Consider the following 20,995-nt stretch of genomic DNA (forward strand, 5'->3'; position numbering starts at 1 on the left):
GTCTACAAAACTAAGATCGAAGACACACTGCAGAACTAACACCCCACCAACTGCCAAATCTAAGACCCTTCTGCAAAACCATAGGGTCAATACTGAGCGGCCTTGGATACCACACATACCCCCCCCCCACCCCCCCCCCCCCACACACACACACTTTCCTTGATTTTTTTTTATTTTTGTATATTTTATTTTCGAGGATAAACGATTGGATGATAAGTAAGCACTTTGAGGCCTCTATGTGTTACCCTCTGGGTACCACCCCTATAGGAAAATCGTTGACAAGACGGAGTCGTGGCAAAATAAACCCCATGAATTTTTTTTTTTTTTAAAAACTAGGGAGTTGTGCTCCAGTCCCCTAAATAACCACTTCACTCAGCTCATCCGCCCCCCCCCCTCCCCCGTAGGTATCTTTGGCATGTGAAACAAAGATTGATAACACAAAGCTAAGAACTAACCTACACATAAATTGATCATGTGACTTCCTCTCAGCATAAGTAGGATATTGCTACCATACTTCTATAATATACCAGTTCATTTCGGAATTGTTCATTTTAAAGCAGCTTTTTGCGTCCTTTCATATGATTTTCTCAACGTCACTGACTCCACGGTGCCATTACGACATACTTAACTAACTGTTCAAACCTTACTTAAAAGGGTGGCATAAAAATCGAAACATTTACAACTTTCAACGTTGTTTTTCTCGAAGATATTTTCCGTTAGGAGCGCAAAAAAAAACATGGTAATATAACAATAACAATAACACCTGGTCTGGTATCTTCATATACATTGTCTATGGCAACGCATGGTATCAACGCAACTTTTTTTAATCTAATTTTAGCAACGGCTCATAACTTAACATATTAGCTACTAACTGATTGGTTAAATTCAAACTAGTGGGTGTGGGCGAACTGTGGGATTTTGTCGGAAGACATTTTTCTCATTATCCGTAGAAGTCCTTAATTACTCTCCGAATAACGCTGTTGGCAGAAAAAAAAACTTGGCTAATATCTCTGCCTGCTGTTGTGTGATATAATATATGTAAAAACTCGATAGACATGTCAAACATGTGGAAAGCGCCGACCACACGCAAAATGCTGCTTTAAAGAAGGAGATCCTAAGATAAAGAATGTTAAGTTGCAACTTATTATGTCAAGTCTTTTGTGAATTCGAGAATCACCCTTTTCTGTCCTGACATTCTAGATCAGCCACTGGTTACAAGGCTACATATATCATTAAACACTTCAAATGGGCTGAGTTTCGCAACTCCATACATTTTAAAATTGTTTCGTTTTTTATTCACCGTACTGTAGTTGACTCATTTATTTGCATATATTAAAATTTCTTTTCATTGATACCAAAGTTGTGTTTGCCCACCAGAGGTGCACCTTTCGTTTTATTAATCTAATTTTCCAGTGTGAATATATATATATATATATATATATATATATATATATATATATATATATATATATATATATATATATATCGTGATATTCTTAACAACATCCAGGCATTTTAAACACAAATTCGGGGACCTTCCCCTGCCCCTTCTATTACCCCCTCTTAGGTAATGTCTTCAGTTATTTGTTTCCTACAAATTGAGATTAATAAATGTGTTAATAAAAACAAAGTGAAACTTTTCTTGGGAAAGAATCTTCCTTTAGTTCAATCTCTACTAACCATGCATGCTTAATCATAGAATGAGATGAAAATCTCTTATGATTTTTCTGTGCAAAATGCACCGAAATCAAAACCAAAGTGCAAACATCTCACTCTAAATTGACGTTGGGTGGATGTAGGACTTTGCTCTTGAATTGGTTCTGAATTGCTCAAAGCCATCTGAGTTAATATTGACAAATGTCTGAAACTAGTGTTATATTGATATATGTACAGGCGCGTAGACAAGGGGGGGGGGGGCGAAGGGGCGCCCCCCTTTGAGCATATTTTTTACGTTTTTATGATATCGCTAGTAATTTCAAATATAAAATGCTTAAATGCAACTTGCAAGGCCTGGGAAGTGACATTTCCAGCCATCTGGGAGGCACTTTCGGACAAAATTTTATTTTACGCTCCGTGCCAACTATGGTGGCGCTACGCTTAGATAGTATCCAACGCCGAATCTACGGCTCTGATATCTTCCTTACAAGTTCGCCCCTCTTTTGGCAAATTCCTAGCTACGCGGCTGCATATGTATATTTTCATCGTGGGTATTATTTTAAAACAAGTATAGTATCGGTTTACTCTTGACTCTAGCAACCGTTTAACATTATGTAGGTCTTTTACATTACAATGCGTTTAAAATGTCATATTTAAGGTGCATCAAATACATTATTTTGAATTACAAAACAAACAAATACGATTTGTACATTTAATTGTTTGTCAAAAATGTAAACTTTTGTAATGTTGATGTATTTGTAATCTCTGTTTTATTAATATACTACCAACTACTATTAATTGAATTAGTTGACTTGTCTAATTGGAATCAATGTCAGTGGCATAATTACGAGGGACACGCATGCCCCTCTCCAATCGGAAAGTCTGCATTTACCCAAACCCTGCCATCGTTACGGAAAGTGCAATATTTCATATTTGGCATGCACGTCTAGTCAGTCGGATATATTAATATCATGTACACGTTAACTGATGAAGACGTGGTTTGTTTGAATTCCCGTTATGATGGTTACCATTGTATAACTTAAGAAACAAGAGAATACATATAACACTCTGATTGATGTTCTCCGCGAGTTTTAATAAAATATCAACATTGTTATTACAATTGTTAGTACAAATCTAAAATGTTCCATGAGTTTTACGACATCTCAACCAGCATTTTCCCTTTCTGTTATATGATCTTATAAACAGCTGAGCAACATTCTGGTGAAACTTTCACTTAATTCAGAGGGATGTACCGAACAGTTTTACTGTTATTGCTGCACATCCACTTACAACAAATTGCTTTGTTTTTCCTTATATACCAGTTCATTGTTTTGACCTTGAAAGAGACGCGTGTCTAGTTTACCTAAAGAAGTTGCAGGTGCATATAAGGTCAATGTCCGTGATGCATTTCAAATTGTAAAAGAAACACATTATTTTGCCGTCCCATAAAAGTAAATGGAAATATGTAAGAACTACAAAAAATCATCAGCAAGTGTGTAACAATAGCATCACACCTATTTGCTATGGCACTGGTGAGATAATAACCCTCATAGTATCGATGATATACCAACCATCATAGCATCGATGAGATACTAATTATCATAGCATCGATGAGATACTAAACACCATGGCACCGATGAGATACTGACCATCATAGCATCAATGATATACCAACCACCATATCATCGATGAGATACTAACCATCATGGCACCGATGATATAATAACCACCATAGCATCGATGAGATACTAATCATCATAGCATCGATGAGATACTAACCACCATGGCACCGATGAGATACTAACCATCATAGCATAGATAGGTTACTATGATATACTTACAATCATAGCATCGATAAGATACTAACCACCATGGCACCGATAAGATACTAACCATCATAGCATAGATAGGTTACTAACCATCGTAGCATTGATGATATACTTACAATCATAGCATCGATGAGATACTAACCACCATGACACCGATAAGATACTAACCATCATAGCATAGATAGGTTACTAACCATTATAGCATCGATTAGATACTAACCATCATAGCATCAATGATATACTAACCATGTAGCTACTTATATACTGCGCTTATCGGCTATAGTAACAGAGCTGTTGGAACCTAATTGAATTGGTTATTCTGCATGTGTTTGAATTGGTTTTCAATACGACAATTGGAACCAACATCAAAACAAATTTAGGATTAGGAATGTTTGAAGTTATGGTGTACTCATGTCATTTTCCAACTTGTTAACGGTGTTATTTTATAAGCCGATTGTATATATCTTATAAATTCAATATAAGTGACCAAGAGATAAAGCCGTGCACCCTCTTGTATGCTGTTTGCATGAGCTTGCTGTATAGCTTGTGAATACTTGGTGTGTTGGTTGATAGGAGCATGTCAGATTAGTGTGTCATTGAGCGGTACCTTTTTAGTGTTAGCGTACTAAATTTGGGACCAATACAGCAGACCGTCAACCTCCAGCATTCATAACCTCAAATCCCATCGCTGGCTTCATTAGTCTATGAGTGTACTCATAGACGCTAACGTGGATTTGCGAAATCACAGATGACGTTATTGGCTTTCCTCAAATTCCTAAAAATAGTTTTTTTTTATCCGGAGTTCAGAGAGCGTTACGTGTTTTTTTAAATTTTATTTCAAAGTACGAGTAAATATTTCTAGCTTGTGTGTGTGCTGGTGCATGGTTTGTGATAATTGGCGTCAGTCTATGAAACAGCTTTATAAGATGAAACCTCTATACTTCAATCTGAGTATAATGAAACCTTCGGTTGCGAATATTCGTATGTTTGATTTATTAGTATATATCACTTAAAATTTGTTTTAATCATCCAAAATGTTTAATTGATAAATTACTTTTTATTAGCTGATGATATTTGATATTTGGGAAATACGCAGACCCTCTATCAAAGTGAGCTCTCCTCAATTACGCAGCTACGATTGAGACATTTCAGAACATGTAACTGAACCGGCTTGGTCGCAATATGACCTTAAAGCTACAGCCTAGTTTGTACTGAGCGACACACACATCTCAAATAACGTTTTGTGGTAAATATTTAACAATGATATTCAGTACAAATAATAAACAAAGGGACAATCCGCGGAGTTGCATATCTCATTGCAATCACACTGAAATATACTGAAACTTCCATGCAATTAACCAATGTTGAACAAACGTATTGTATAAGCTTGTTTTTTTACTTATCATAACAGTGTATGGTGCGAAACTGCAATACTTTTTTCGGTTATTGGACAAGTCTATGCCGAGCAGTGTTTCCGCTAAGCCGCTATGACGCGATTTTGACGCAATTGGCTTGCCGATTTGACGCACTGGAGTTAAGAGAGAGGGAAAAAAGAGGGTTTCATTTCCTCCATAATTTTATACAGTGTGAATGAAAACAAAAAAACGTTTCAAAGGGCATGGTGTTCAGAACTTCAACTTGAAGTGCAGAATTTATTACTGTAAATTGTTTCCAATTTATCGTTAGACATGTTAAATTAGCGATCGTTAACTGTACCGTATAACTATGTTTTTTTTACAGTCACGTACATTTAGCTCTCTTGCTGTAAAGCTAAATCATAGTACGTAACGTTAACGTGCACGTGCACTGATGCATTGCCTACACTACGATGGTTCGCAATACCAGTGTACTAAATATATAGCTGTATAGCCTACCTTACATGACATTGCAAGTAGTGCACTATTTGAGCCAAATTTAGCTTGTAAAAATAAAGAGTAATACGCAACGAACTAATTTATTATTATATAGCAATCATCGTTTAAATAAATTTCAGGGTTCCATGCCTCAATTTAAAATCAGACATTGGATTGGCCGATGCTACCGTAGTACTACTACGGTCGGCAAAATGTAAAATCGTTAAAAGTCACGCAAACATTTACCGATTGTGTTTTTGGTTCAATTAAATAATTTGGTGGGAATTTTTGCCCGTCTTGTTTTCATATGAACCGTATACTTCACTAAAAAGAAACAATTGTAAATTCCTCATCAAGTTTCACAAGACAAACTATTACTATTGGTGATGTGCGGGCTGACATGCCAAGTGGCGTCGCCAAGGGGGGGGGGGCAGGGGGCACGTGCCCCCCTGGAAAACCTAGTGCCCCCCGAGTGCCCCCCATCTGAGATTTGGGTTGGTAAAAATATATATATCTATTTTGTTATATTCAACTCCCATCATCTGAGTTGGTTTTTCATAAGGACAAAGAAGCACAGTAATTCGTATTTTCTTCAAATGAGCTGCGAAAAAAATGAAAAAGTTTATCCTTGAACGTCGGGTATCGAAGTCGTAACCCGCGCCATCACAACATGTGTCGATATTTACATTGAATGTGTCAGTGCTCACGCCATACCAGCGGATATACACGCCCGCTTCGCGAGCTACATGACTGTGAGAAGGGAGGGTACTGCAATATGTTGCCTTGGTCTGAGGTTGACAGGTTAGGAGCTGACGAAATGTGAGAATGTGAGGGTCCGCAGGCACCATACTTGCCTATATTTGTGGACCCATATATTAACCCTGTTGTGTAGGGGGTGCAGAGGTCATTTGAGGTCAGATGCTTGTAGGAACAAATGGCGAATGTTCACACCTGCATACTGAGCCATACTCGATGTGTGATCAAACTTTGGATTGCATGGTGAGATCCATGATAGGAGCCAATAACGATGCTGGAACCTGTTACATCTTAATAGATAATGGGCGAAAACGAGAAGGACAACAAAGGAGTCGGGGGTCATGCACACATTAATTTAACAAATGTCAGTTCTATTGATATAGGGTTAGGCATAATATCGACAGCATGTGGTTCATATCCTCTGCAAAATTCTGCGCCTTGTTAAAATCATTACCTCAAAAATAGCAATTTCTGGAGATATCTTCAGATCGAATTTAGCATCAAATGTGGCAGCATTTTGCATCTAGCCCATCCTCCGTATGCGAAAATTTTCCAAAGGGGGAGGGGGCAGTGGCGGCGGAACCGGGGGGCTTGGGGGGCTCAGCCCTCCCCCCAATGAAAAAGTTGAGGGGGCAAATGCATGATAAGCCCCCCCCCCCCAATATTTACCAAGGCTCCGAAGCGTGCATCTGCCCATTTTTCAATGCATACTTGTCGATCTGTCCGATGCACACGTATACTATATAGGTGTAATGATTTTAATAAATGCTGGGGGACCCTCGGCCCGTCCCCTGGCTATAGACCACATTGTCACCCCAACCGCGTCTTCACGCCCCGTGAAAATTGAAGCAGTGAGTATGAGTACCGGTAAGCGCAACACTACTTCGCCTTAGGCCAATGACTTGCTTTATTTCAGCCACTTCTCCAACATTCCCTTACTACACTCAAAAACGTCTTTGCGAGTACACTACGAGTAATAGCTACTCTCTTAAAACACCATCGAATATACAAATTACAATGTTTTTACAGACTTTTACGTGCAATCTGAGAAATTACAGGCTTGAGACCCATATTTTAGGGCTAGGTATTCGCAGCATAAAACACTGCCGTTTCCGGCCATCTGGGGGTTTGAAAAACCCAAAATTTTCCTGTGCGCTCCGCGCCAACTGATGGTGGCGCTTCGCTTAGATAGTCTCTACACATTAGCCCCCCCCAATAATTTTCCCGTTCCGCCGCGCCTGGAGGGGCTACCCCCTCCCCTTAGACCCCTCACCCAGGACGGCGATCCGTATCCACCTAAGTGCCCCCCATCAAATGATGGTGCCCCCTGTGCCCCCCCCAGACTGAAAAGTCTGGTGACGCCACTGCATGCATGACGAGAGGTCAACGGGACAATACTTTGAAAATCCAATATCTGTTGATCTCCAAGAAGTTTCAAGAAGTCGGGAAGGTAAAATTTCGTAGGAACTTTACCATTAGAAAGTAACGATCGTTATGCTATATAGTTTAAAGTTTATCCCGGTATAAAACCAAACTGATCCTCTCAACAAACGTAATCCTCCACAAAGAATCATCTTCTCAGCCCACGAAAAGATGTAGGTCTCTGAATACTATATTGATCCTTAATTCATGGTAGCATATAGCCTACATCCATCTGGAATGTCGTAATCAATGCGAAAGAATCACAAGGTAAAATCCTGGGATATTGATCCAATAATATTAATTGATAATAATAATTACAAAAATATTTCCATACATGTAGAGCACGATGAGAAGGTTGCATTGTTTTTTTTAATTTGATGCATTTGAGGTAAATATTATTTTACTAAATGGTTACACTATCACCCGCATCCCTGTACGTTCAATTGCTTATGTTGGATTTGATGCACGAGCAACGAGCTTATTCAACTATCATTAATACAATACTGTATGACTAGATGCAGAACACCAGTGCCTGGAATGTTTGCAAAGCCACCTGCGGTTTTCTTTTCTTTCATTTCTTCTTCGGAACAAAGAATGTGATTTTACGCGTATTGTTATGCTAATCTTACCGGATGTGTCCTCGCATGTCGAAAGTATTCCTGAATCATGTGTATGACAAAGCAAACCACTCATTATATATTCCAGTTTTATTCTGTCGGAAAAAAAAGTTGGATTATCGCTCGATGCAAGTCTTGTTTTGAGCCAGTACTCCAGGTTATTCAAGTAAAAATGAAAGCTTATCGGCTATAAAATTGGATATTGGGTTACAAATCAGACCGATAATCCGCTTAATTATCGGAGTTTATCATTGTTAGGGTTTTTCGATCGAATAAATCGGATTTATAGGCCGATTAACCTGGATAATCGTTTGTATTCATATACGCCAAATATCCATAACGAGCAATATCTCTATCGTCGTGCAGGCATTAAATTCTGTACATAAACACAAGTTTGTCTTTTTACTACTATGGCATGACTTTATATATCATTCAAACTGATTTATAAGTACATTTTGCCTGCAAATGTATAGTTGTATTCACAACCTAAGCGAAACCAAATCGGTTATAAAAACAACCACAATCTTCTCCTAATAAATGAACAAAGCTTTTACAGTAGTAAGCTGTACATTACTCTGGTTCCACCTTTGTTTTTCTTGATGTTTATATCTGTATCATTATGTTCTTTGAATATTCATTCTTGTGAACATCAACAACTAACTTACGTCAGAGCGGCACTTCCAATCTCGAATATTTAGGTTGATTTTTAGGGAATCTGTTATTTACTTCAGGAATACCGTAGCAAAATTTTTAGTTGAAATTGTTGTGCTTAATTAAAAAAAAACAGTAACTTAAAGTTTGGATGTTTCCAGTTCATCTTTAGTTCTTCGAAGGATTAAATCTAGATTAAAAAAAAACTATCTAGGTGACGACAAGTTGCAAGCTTCATTTTCTTTATTGGTAACTCTCATATTTGAATTTGGTAAGGCAATGTTCATGGTAAAATATTGAATCACATGTGACCTCAGTAGAACCTAAGTAGTGTAACTTATCCACGCCAAACTCCCCCCCCCCCCATCCACGGCCCCAGTGCAGTCTTGTCATAATATATGTGATGATGCATATCTTAAACGCACCAACAATTGATCGTGGCGTCACATATGCTTATGTGTCCAGATTTTCAGCCACCGCCTTCCCTTTCGTATTTTCAACTTTGATGTGTGTTCTGTTGTATTGTTTACTAATATAATGACTACTATCAGTACGTTGACTAATTAAACACCTTAAACAAGGAACAATCATTACCTCATCAGTGAACTTTGTATCAATCTGATAATACCGCTTATTAGGATGAATTACCACAATGTCAGCTTGCGGTATACCACAAACAGCGGTGTTAACGAGACAATATATCTCTTTTACTGCAAGACCACAAAATCACACAATGAAGGATGAAAGAAGTCATTTTTATCTCAATACATTACACGTATGGAGATATTGTAACAGTAAAAAAATTTTCAGCGTTTTCATACAAAGTTCTTTTTTCTCTGGAATTTCCAGAGAAAGCATATATCATATAGGCCAAAAAAAAAAACTATTTTTTATTCGAGAATTTTATCTCATTCTATGACTCTTTCACCGATTTATGTCCAATTCGGCTCCAAAAACCGTTTTGGCGAGCCATTTTTGCACACGCTCCGAAACTTGTGTTATTGCGCAATCGTTAAACACTTCGCAAAAGCGGTGAAATGCATTGTGGGAGCTAAGCCCATCACTATTTTTTAGTACACTGCGGCTTGGATATCGTCTGAAAATCCGTTTTAATACATATTCATAAAGCAGCAATCGAATTGTTTAAAGTAAAACATTGAACTAAAGAAGTTGAATATTCATTAAATATCTGTTTGCGACGATGTCGGAATCACAATGTGGATGAAATTCGGATTTTTTTTGCCTCGGCATGAGAAAATAAAAACGAAACGTAAGTAAAATCCTTTCATCTTTCGAATTGCACAATTTCCGTTTTCAAGAAAGTACCACCTCCATCGTCCGGTCGATTGTTTAAAACAAGTTAAACAATGATTTGAGGCTAAATTCGTAGTTTTCCAGCATTCTGGGTTGAATTAAAATGACATTTTTAAGGTTGCACTTGTGAACGGGCATCAACGTATCCTATCGTGGTTAATTGCATATGTACATTTATATGCACGTTACCATAGTGTGTAGCCTATGGTTGTAGTTTTAAGTATTCTATAGTGCAGTGTATTCATATTACGGGACCGTGTGTTCATGAATTATGAATATGATGTTTGCCATCAAGACATTGTTTACGAATACAATGTCGTTGCCTTTAATTTTGGAGGACTTAGTAGTAGGGTAGTGATAGTACAACTACAAAATACTAAGCCTATGCTGGTATTATTAGTTTACTACTGACTAGAACTGTCACTGGTGGTTTTCAGCACTGGCAATACCTTCATGCCCAGTACATATAATAGTTTCATGGTGGGCTCATAATTGACGCACTTAAGGATTGGATTGACGATGTCTGTCAACATAAAATCCAAATCACTCAACTGCATGCATTTTTCATATGTGTAGTTCCTCACAAATGTAATGATCTCAAAATATTTATTGTTCGTACAATTGAGAAGAATTTGACCTCAAAATGGATAAGTGTGCACTGAATTTTCGAACACTGTTTGCAACGCATTTTGGCAGTATTCTTTTGTTTATGAATTCATATAGCAGTTATTTTTTTTTTTTTTTTTTTTTTGGGGTGGGGTTGGTTGTGCATGTGCCTATTTCACTTTGTTTCGAAGTTCTTCCCTGTAATGCTGTATGTGTCTGTCATTTTCAGAGAGAAAATGCATTTACAAGTTCCACTACAACGTGTTACCTTCGTTATTGCTGTTCTCTTCGACCACATATATTAGCCTATTACACCACACTAAGTCAACGGGAAATCTGCCTAACCGTAGGTTTGCATTTTTTTTTTAAATCACACTTTGCGTAGGATTCGGGTAATAAATTAGCAACCGGGTAGTATTGCGTCGGGCAGGTACCCGGATAACATGTGCAAACACTAGTTTGGCTTGTTGCATTTAATAGCAATGTTAAGTCATTCGTCATGTGACTTTATATATTGTCTCCTATTATCCAACGTTCTGTTTTTATTTTTGTTTTCTCTCATTTTCAGGACTCTTTCTGCATCTGCAGGTTGGATTCTCCTATGTGGGCACTTGGGATATTGTAACTTTTTGGACTTCTTAGTTCTTAATTTAATTCAGTACTTTTCACTCCATTTCATTCATTGCCTTGATTCAATAAACTTTGATTAACCTTGAAAAAACACATTCCTGTTATATTATTTTGCACTAAATCGTACATTCATATTCACCAGTGTGAAGAAAACTTAACAAGAAGTTACTACATAAGATGTACATTTCACGTATCCAAATATACTTTTCAATTCATCACGAAGATGAGCTGATTGATCTCTAGGAACCTGATACATCATAAACTATATGACCAAAAAGTCCAACAGAGACTGACCCAAGATGAAGGATATCACATAAAAAAAGTTCTTAAATATTCTATGACATTAATAAACCTTGCAACGCCGTTCTCTGGACAAACAGGCAATGGGCGCTAAAGGCAACACTCGCAGGATGAAATGTAACCTGCAGAGACTTTTCGTTGCAAAGCAGCATAAATGCAAGTTCTGTATTTGTAGTACCATGAATTGATATTGATAATTGTAGAGACAGAGCAAAGATATGAAACTAGGAATTGAAATTAGAACTTCCAGTATTGAGATACTGCGTCATTGATGGTCTTGTTATTGCCAGACATCAATATAGGTCAGGCGCGGCGGGACGGGAAAATTATTGGGTGGCTAATGTGTGGAGACTATCTAAGCGGAGCGCCACCATCGGTTGGCGCGGAGCGAACAAGAAAATCCCAGATGGCCGGAAACGGCACTTCCCGATTGTTTTATGCTGAGAATACCTAGCCCTAAAATATGGGTCTCAAGCCTGCAATTTCTCAGATTGCACGTAAAAATCTGTAAAAACATTGTAATTTGTATATTCGATGGTGTTTTAAGAGAGTAGCTTTTACTCGTAGTGTACTCGCAAAGAAGTTTTTGAGTGTAGTAAATTACTACTTGCAATTAAATGCAATAATTAAATAAATGTCATAAGAAAAAACAGAAAGCATTTCTTAATGTCAACAAATGGGTAACAAGTATGCATTGAAAAATGGGCAGATGCACGTTTCGGAGCCATGGTAAATATTTGGGGGGCTTATCATGCATTTGCCCCCTCAACTTTTTCATTGGGGGTTGAGCCCCCCCCCCCAACCCCCCCCCCCCCCGGTTCCGCCGCCACTGATATAGGTCAATGTTTACGACCTTTAGAAACTGAGTTAAAGAGAGTGAAAGCAAGAAAGGATGGAAATCTATGTTGAAACAAGTCTATGAAGCAAACCTTCAAATTCACGACATACAGTCATAAAATAAAATAGAATAGGATATCGGCAACGATGTATTAATAAACATTCTCAGCAAATTTACACTTTCGTTTGCGTTTTAGGGTACAGTTTAAGAAAAACCCTGCAGAAGGGCGTGACAAAGTGTTACCTAACAAAGGCCTCCAAAAAATGTTAGCATATATTGATGAGCATTATGACGTTGTCAATAAATAGAAACAGACATACGTGGTATCCAGTGCAGCTGAGGACGAACGGGGAATAGAGAGGACATTGTACTGGAGAAATGATTTCAGTAAGTATATAGTGGCCAGGGGTATCGGTATAATTGATATACCAGTTTATTAACATAATTATTACATAATGAAATTCAATGAGAAAGTTCATATCGATTTAAGGTTAATATAATGAAGGGAACCCACAAGGAACACCCGCTCCCCCCTCTCCCCCCTCCCGGCCTCGTGCGTGCACAGACGTCAATGATCAACACAATAGATGTTGACATGGAGAGATCTTCGTATGTGGACGAGGAGGGATTTTTTTTTCTTTAAGAACAAAAACAAGGGAAATTTAAAAATCCTGCCTGGAGATGATTAAGATATTGCCCAAAATACGCTATAAAATAAGATACTGGTCACCAGATGCCACATTGAGCAATATACTTTACGGTTATTGGATTTCGTACTCTTGAATATTTGAAATCATATGAAATAAGTTGGAAGTTTAAAATCTTTCAAAAAGCACTTGTTTCTAGAAAATGTTGGGATGAACTTGAAGAGAAAGTTTAAATTTAAGGCACACATAGCGACAACAACACTTTTGTTAGGAGAATTTCTTAATCGAACCGCAACTATACTAGCCTCACCTGTTTTGAGATTTACTGTGTAGCCGTAACATTCTGTGTGACTTTGACGCAGGACAGAACAGAGTAAAAGGTTGATATTACAAGTTAGTACATAGACTATATGTTACACAGAGATAACACTGTTGACAATATTTCTCCGATTAGTTTTCTTTTATTGCTTCCATTGACATTACAATATCAATAATTTCATCATTAGATTCTACGATATGGACTTATGATATAGTAACAGATAAACGGGATGAATCGGTAATTGTATCACAATGAGAGCCATGATCGCCTCCAAGGGAACAAGTCTGTTTGGTTGTAAAAATTGTATATGTGTACAAGCATACAGAAATACGGAAGATACCAAGAACAATTACAAATAAAGGGATAATTATTACCTTGGAAATATGTAATGTCATAAACAGATACCGCAACGCAGTGATTTCTTCCATATTTATATTTAAATCTGTGTCTGTAGTAATGTAAATATATTCAGTTTGCGTGAGAGCGCTTGGGTTATATTCAGGTGCGTATCCAGGGGGGGCGTTGGGGGCGCGCGCCCCCCGGGTAAGAAAAAGAGGAGAGGAAAAAAAGAGAAGAAAAAAAGGAAAAAAGAGGGGGAAAAGAGGAGGAGGAAGGAAGGGAAAAGAAAAAGAAGAAGGAGAGAAAATAGAGGAGGGAGTAGAATAAATATGCCAAGACACCGGGAAGAGAAAGACGAAGAGTGACATCATTACAGCGCTGATCCATATTATATACACAGGGTAGCCAGTGACGGATCGAGGATGTCGGAAGGGGCGGGCGCATCAACCTACCCCTTTCACCGACAACTCCATTTTTGACGTTTCCATTTTACCTCTCTCACTAATGTATCTATATATATACTATATATGGTCTACCATAACGCGCGTGTGTGTGTATGGACGCCTTAAACCATTGTGCTATGAAACCAACTGTGGCTGGTCGGAGTCGTCGGAGAACATGACGCATTTCGGGAAGGGGGCGACCGCCCCCCGAGCATATTTTTTTTTATGATATCGCTAGTAAATTCAAAATAGAAAATGCTTAGATGCAACTTACAAGGCAGTGGAAGTGTCATATCCAGCGATCTGGGAGGCATTTTCGGCCAAAATTTTCGCGCGCGCGTTTAACACGTTAATATCAATATCATATAAGTAAGCATCGGTTATTACCTCGCATGTCATTGTGTACCGTACGGTTCGTGGAAATTGCGCAGTATACCGCGGGATGCTAATGTAAACAACGAAATGTCTTATGTAGATGGAGAAAAAGCATGGAGGTCCAATTATGTCAAATTCTCTTTTACATTAGTAATGTCGAATTAGTCGGCCAAGCTTACAACTTTATTTTAATTATCAAGGAGATATTTTTAAACTATTCATTTCCTTTAGCTATACATCATTGCAATTTATTTTTCTTTCAGTAGGAGCCCCTGCCTCTACGCCTATGTGTGTATTGTTCGGTTGAAGGAAATATCTGCTATTTTTTCATTTCCCTCAACCAAGTTTTATAATAGCCGTTATAACAGGTTTTAATATTTCTACACCAATAAATTAGTGTGTCTGAATTTTCGAAAATTTCCTCACCAACATTCTTCATCATACTTCCCTCTTTGAGTGTAATTTTGACCGGTCTGTTAGGGGTTCAAGGAGGTTTTTCTATATTGGTTGTCCATAGATGACATTTTTTTGCAACATTATGGGTATGTTTTGAAGTGAGTTTATTCACAAGAAATGTGAATTTTCAAATTCTGAACAAATAATGGGCTGAAAACCTTGAAAAGTGGGGCTGTCGGGTATTGTGGACCGCGACATAGAATCACCTACAAAAGCAATGATCCACAGGAGATGCGATCAGGTCGAACATGATGTGTGACTGGTGAAAATCTTCAAAAAGGTTATGGATGGAAAGAAAACTTTTGGGAAATACTTGGTTCTCAGGCAAAAAGTGTACATCTGGTTGGTCATTTCAAGCCCGAGAAGTGCCATTTCCAGTGATCTGGGGGGTATCAAAACCAGAAATTTTCTTGTACGCTGCGCGCCAACCGATGGTGGCGCTCCGCTTAGATAGTAATTCGCGCCCCCCGGGTTAGAAAATCCTGGATACGCGCCTGATATTGGTAAACGCCATGGCTTCATAATATCCAATTTAGTTAAAACAAATGAGACAAAAACTGAATTACAATGAAGAGATCATGAATATTAATTAATCATCAATCAGCATCATTAATAAAGAATTAGCAAAATAACGATACAAGAAGAATGAAAGATATGTATGGAGAGCCGATCATTGCATTTAAGGTTCATGTTAAATATACAGAACATATCTTCGTTGCAATCATGTTAAAAGCATACGTTAATACCTCAAAGTCACGTGTTCCTGTCTTCAAAGAAACATCATTAGATATCATAATAATGGAACAAAGAACTGGATTAAAAAACAAAATATGTCATTTTTATTCATTTATGTCTAAGACAATGTTTTAGTATGATTTTGAATAACACAATCAATGGTATAACGGTAGACAGCGAGTCTTTGTTATTATTTTAACATTTAACAATATTCTTCTAATATTCACTGTATTACGCGTGAGTTATATCTAAGATTAATTCATAAAATAGATATAGGAGGAACGAAATAAAGCAACTAAATCTTGAAAGAAAGTAAAATTAACAAATAGATGAAGTAGAATGCAATTTAACAATTAATGACTAAATATAACAATAATTAGAGCAATTATTAGATATAGTCTTAGCGTTGTTCTAAATCGAAGGAGAATATCGGAATATAAAGAAATAAAAGAGATTTGAAAAAAAAAACGAAATCAGTAGACTCATTTATAAAGCGCATTAAAATAACAATGAAAGAATTAAATGAAGAGTATATACAATACAGAGCCGATCTAAGTATTTAAGGATTACTTGATATACACATAATATTATCAGCTTTACTACGACATAATTATGTAATGCTAAAACAATAACTGTTTAACGTTCTGCTTATATACCTTATAAAACAAGACTTTATATGAAGCAATTAATGAAGGCAAATTGTAATATTACAAAACTTATCCAAATCTACGAATCTTGTATCGAAACGGTTCAAATGTGTTTTTTCTCAAATGCGTAAAGTGACCTAAAGTGTCTTGCTCGTCAATAGCTTACCAATCACATAATATTAAAATGATCGATAGCTTACCTATCATGTAATATTAACACGATCGATAGCTTACCTATCACATAATATTAAAATGATCGATAGCTTACCCATCATGTAATATTAACACGATCGATAGCTTACCTATCATGTAATATTAACACGATCGATAGCTTACCTATCACATAATATTAAAATGATCGATAGCTTACCCATCATGTAATATTAACACGATCGATAGCTTACCTATCACATAATATTAAAGTGATCGTTGGGTTTGATTCTCCTGTAGTCTCACAAACAAATAGAGACTTTAAAAGATGCAGTAAAATAAAAACTTGAAAGCAATAATAAACACGAAAAATGAAACACAGAGAGAGTTCTATTGTCTTTAATGTTTACTTTATGTACAGAACATTATCAGTGTTATTAACTTATTCAATCTTGATATATTGTGTAAACTCACGTGATCGTATTGTCTTAACACACAAGGCTGTATTTTAGGACTATAATAACAACGGAAAGTAAACAAAGACAATAACATATTAACAAGAGTCCAACGGTCACTATGGTTACTTTATTAATGGAATATCAAAGTGTTTTACGTCATCACCCAATACGGTATTATAATATTTATGCCCACATGTACCAGCTATTAACCAACAACTGTATTCCAAGTTTGGATACAACCTAATATACTTGAAGGTTGTGGAGTTATTGCAATATACAATGTTGGCCCTCCCCAAAAATTAGGCCCAATAAAACTTTGCGCTCAAATGGTCCCAAAAGTATTGGGGCCCACAAGTTCGGGTCACCTCATTAATATTCATAAAGTCAGCGCTTACAAATAGGGCACACCTTCTTACTAAAATACATCTACATTAAGCAAGTATAACAAATATCCATCACTCCGTTGTTTAGTTATCGCGGATCCAGGCAAGTGTCAGAGAAGCACACACAGACACACAACATCATCATCGCATATAGGTTTCTTTTGCCTTCGACAAGGAATCAAAAATGGGGAGGGGGGGCTGTCTATTTTTCTTTTGCAAACTTGAATTATGGGTATAGCTATTATCACATACCCTAAAACAAAGTCGGGATCTTTTCCTAACCAAAGTCAAACCAAGTAAGTGTAAAACATGAAAAAAAGAAAAAAACATTTTGCTGTCAGTGACATCACACTTGACATCACACCTGCTATGACATCACACCTGTTTGCTTCAAGTTCACTTTCGGTACAAACTGTTACAATCTCAGCTAACGATATCTCCAAACGCAATGTATGAATTGGATACAAATTTCACCATGATGTTTAGTGTATGATTCTCTTTAATAAGTCAAATGTAAATTTTCCTCTTGACTTTCATTTTTAAAATTATCGACGTTATACATTGTCAGTTTTGATTCAAAACATAACGAAAAGAGCTCACCATAATGAGAACCTGTCTATCTCATTAATGTCTGTAGTTATGTTATACATCTTATATTGACGTCACATCATCATACCTAGAGAGATTGAACTAATTGCGCATGATCAAAGCGCCCTTAACTTGACTGCAAATTTCTAAGAGATAGCGTTAATACTAAATAGAGACGTTTGTATGTTTGTTTGTCGGTGAACTATTTTGAGCCTTCATGTTATATTCTTCGTGCGCTAATGGGATCAGTTATACAAAAAATAGGATATGCCGTAAAATTGATAATAAAGTAAATTATTAAAATGCTGATTTGAAACAAACAGATCATAAATCAATCAAAACAATCATAAAGCGAAGCTTAACATAATAATATAATAATAAATGAACATAATAATAGAATAAGAAAACGAAAATAATGATAGATGACGTTATATACAGAATATACATTTGTTATTTTAAATCATATGATATGACGTCATCTTATTGTCTCCATGTTAAGAACGATAATTCATAGGAACATAAAGAAATGAAGAAACGCTGACTTAGAACAAACATGTCACAGATATTAATTAATATCACCTCTTAGTTCTTGTAGATCGATTTTAATGACACCATGGTATAGTAGATAACCAATGAATGTTATTTAGTCTTAACATTGACACAATTAATGTGGCTCTACTCTGTGTTAGATTTAAGACAATACGTAACCGATACGTCACAGTTTACATCAACATTTAGTAGAAGGAAGAACGAAGAAAAAGTTTTATCATGCACTCCTAGTTACCGAGTGTATGTGGATACAGTATGTACATATTTTTAACAAAGCATTCCAAACATGTCTGCTTAAAAAAATAAGTTTAGAAATATTAACATAATTAGACCTGTAATTAATTTTCTGAGTAGCAAAGGGGACACACGAGTAGGTAAACAAACCTTTCTCTTAATTTACAAAAGTAACGATAGCTTTGTTACATATTAGGAAAAAAAAACAAAATTAGAAAATAATACATGCACATTACCGTTTAATTTCCGTTCTACAAATACGCGTTTTGGTGGTGGTGCAAATAACTACTATAACATCTACTTGATCACCAATGTGGTGGGTCTAACCTTACCCCTCCAACACCCTCCCCTTCACACCCTACTCGCCCCTCCACGTACACACATAGAGTAAGATAGGGATTGTGCTCTATTTCTTTCCTCTCTCAATAGTTGACATCCAAGAAAATATAGTCTCCAATACTCATGACGCAGTGGTTGATGGATGACGTCGATGAACCATAAAAGTTGAAGAAACATTAATAACACTCCTTTTTGGATTATAACAATTAAAGACTGAAATTCCGCCTTAAGTAATCCATTAAAACAAATTTAAATTAAACAGAACTCTTTTCAATTTCACTTCTTTATTGTATATGGAATTATTAATATCATTTGTACAACCTTACCTCTCTACAATATCCATTTACAATGAATGTCAAAGTTACAGTCTTCATCAAGTCACCATTCCATTGTCTTGAGAATATAGGCATTTGATGAGGTCACAATCATAATGGACTAGTTGCATGTGTATTATACTGGAGTTCTATCTGGCACTGGTTGTAGTATTTTGGAAATATTAACAGTTTACAACCTAGACTCTTTCTTAGATTCTTTCTCACTGAAATTACTGCCATCGTTTTGAGGATTGAGTGAATGACGTCACGATCCTGCTGATGATTGTCATCGCCAGATGAACATGCATTTTGCATTGATCTGTAATATAAAAATAAAATGATATATAGTAGGTAAACTTGTTATCGTAATAAATGGGTCAAGCAAAATACTTATTAGTAGAACAATTGGGAAGTGATACCTATAAGCAACCTCCTCCCCCGGAAAAAGCGCAAGCAGTGCCATGAGCCAACCAGTAATTAAACCAACCAGCTAACCAAAACACCGCGACGCGGGAAACAAGCCAACGATGTTTTTGTTAATGGAAGGAACTTATCACTCGTTTCCATACATTAATCAGGGATTTACTTTGTGAAGGAAAAATATAATAAAACCAATTATAGTCGAAGCAAATGATATTAGTGACCAGATAAAATAGATAATCACAGATATAGGAATAAAAATTATGGTTATTGAAGGAGATTATTTTTAATATATTAAGATTTTACAACTAAAGATAGTAGACAATCACTGTAAACAAATACGATGTTAAATACTAAGGTAGAGAGTATATAGCTGTATTGACTTACAGTTAGTTGGACATTGCCTGGTTGAAGTACGCCAAGCTCAACTGGTAACTCTTCTCATCGAATCCCTAAACAAGAGGGAAAATATAAGTAATGAATATGTATAAGGTAACACAGAAACAAAGACAATGCAGTATATAGTTAAATGTTGTAAATCATCATATGCATCCATGTTAAAAGTGTTATTTCAGATAAATCGAGTCATGTAACATAAAACTTTGAATGTTTCAAATGTCTTGGCAATTGTTGTCCTGTTCATTATTATTATTTCAGTTATTATTTTAGGTATTCCTAAAGAGTACGTCTTGCGAATATTTTGTTACTGAACATGATATACACATGAAGGCTTAATCCATGAAACCATGGTCACCTATAGTGGTCGCTCTGATTCCATGCTCGAAAGGATTTGTGAAGATTGAATTCTATAAAAACGTTCTTCTGTTTGCTTGAAATATTCCAAATAAGTATATAAATTACAAAATGAATAGCATATGTCAACCCATATTGACTCATAGCACAAGGATAATATCCTTTCACAATCTACAAAAAAAAAGGTTTATGTGTAAAACAGGATTACTGTACAAGAATCAGTTCCCTTATCGCCACACCCCATCCTCTTCCCTGCCGGTAACCATCAAATGACCTATTCAGGGAATTTCCCCTTGATATCACGATGACTCAATCAATGCAACCCAATGTACTATCACACATTGGTGCGATGCAGGGAAATGTTCCGTCCTGTT

General features: G+C 36.6%; 2 protein-coding genes and 1 long non-coding RNA gene across 9 annotated transcripts in view; 2 read left to right on the forward strand and 1 right to left on the reverse strand.

The window, feature by feature from the left end:
• Positions 1-20,995, forward strand: part of LOC139969995 (uncharacterized) — a 958,452-nt gene that overhangs the window by 260,687 nt on the left and 676,770 nt on the right. The gene's annotated exons all lie outside the window — the stretch shown is intronic.
• LOC139970291 (uncharacterized) lies at positions 9,741-11,913 on the forward strand. The gene is made up of 3 exons (XR_011794081.1): positions 9,741-10,054; positions 10,934-11,050; positions 11,273-11,913. It is a non-coding gene; the product is annotated as an uncharacterized lncRNA (long non-coding RNA).
• The window catches only part of LOC139969970 (uncharacterized), a 395,025-nt gene continuing 387,599 nt past the window's right edge, over positions 13,570-20,995 (reverse strand). For both annotated transcript variants that reach the window (XM_071975449.1, XM_071975448.1), the window contains exons 11-12: positions 20,256-20,320; positions 13,570-19,767 (exon numbers count right to left, since the gene is read on the reverse strand). In XM_071975449.1, the coding sequence (XP_071831550.1) occupies positions 20,258-20,320 (63 nt within the window). In that variant the 3' untranslated portion in view covers positions 13,570-19,767; positions 20,256-20,257. The remainder of the gene's footprint in view (positions 19,768-20,255; positions 20,321-20,995) is intronic.

Source organism: Apostichopus japonicus, chromosome 7 (assembly GCF_037975245.1).
Source record: "Apostichopus japonicus isolate 1M-3 chromosome 7, ASM3797524v1, whole genome shotgun sequence".
Lineage (NCBI taxonomy): Eukaryota > Metazoa > Echinodermata > Holothuroidea > Aspidochirotida > Stichopodidae > Apostichopus > Apostichopus japonicus.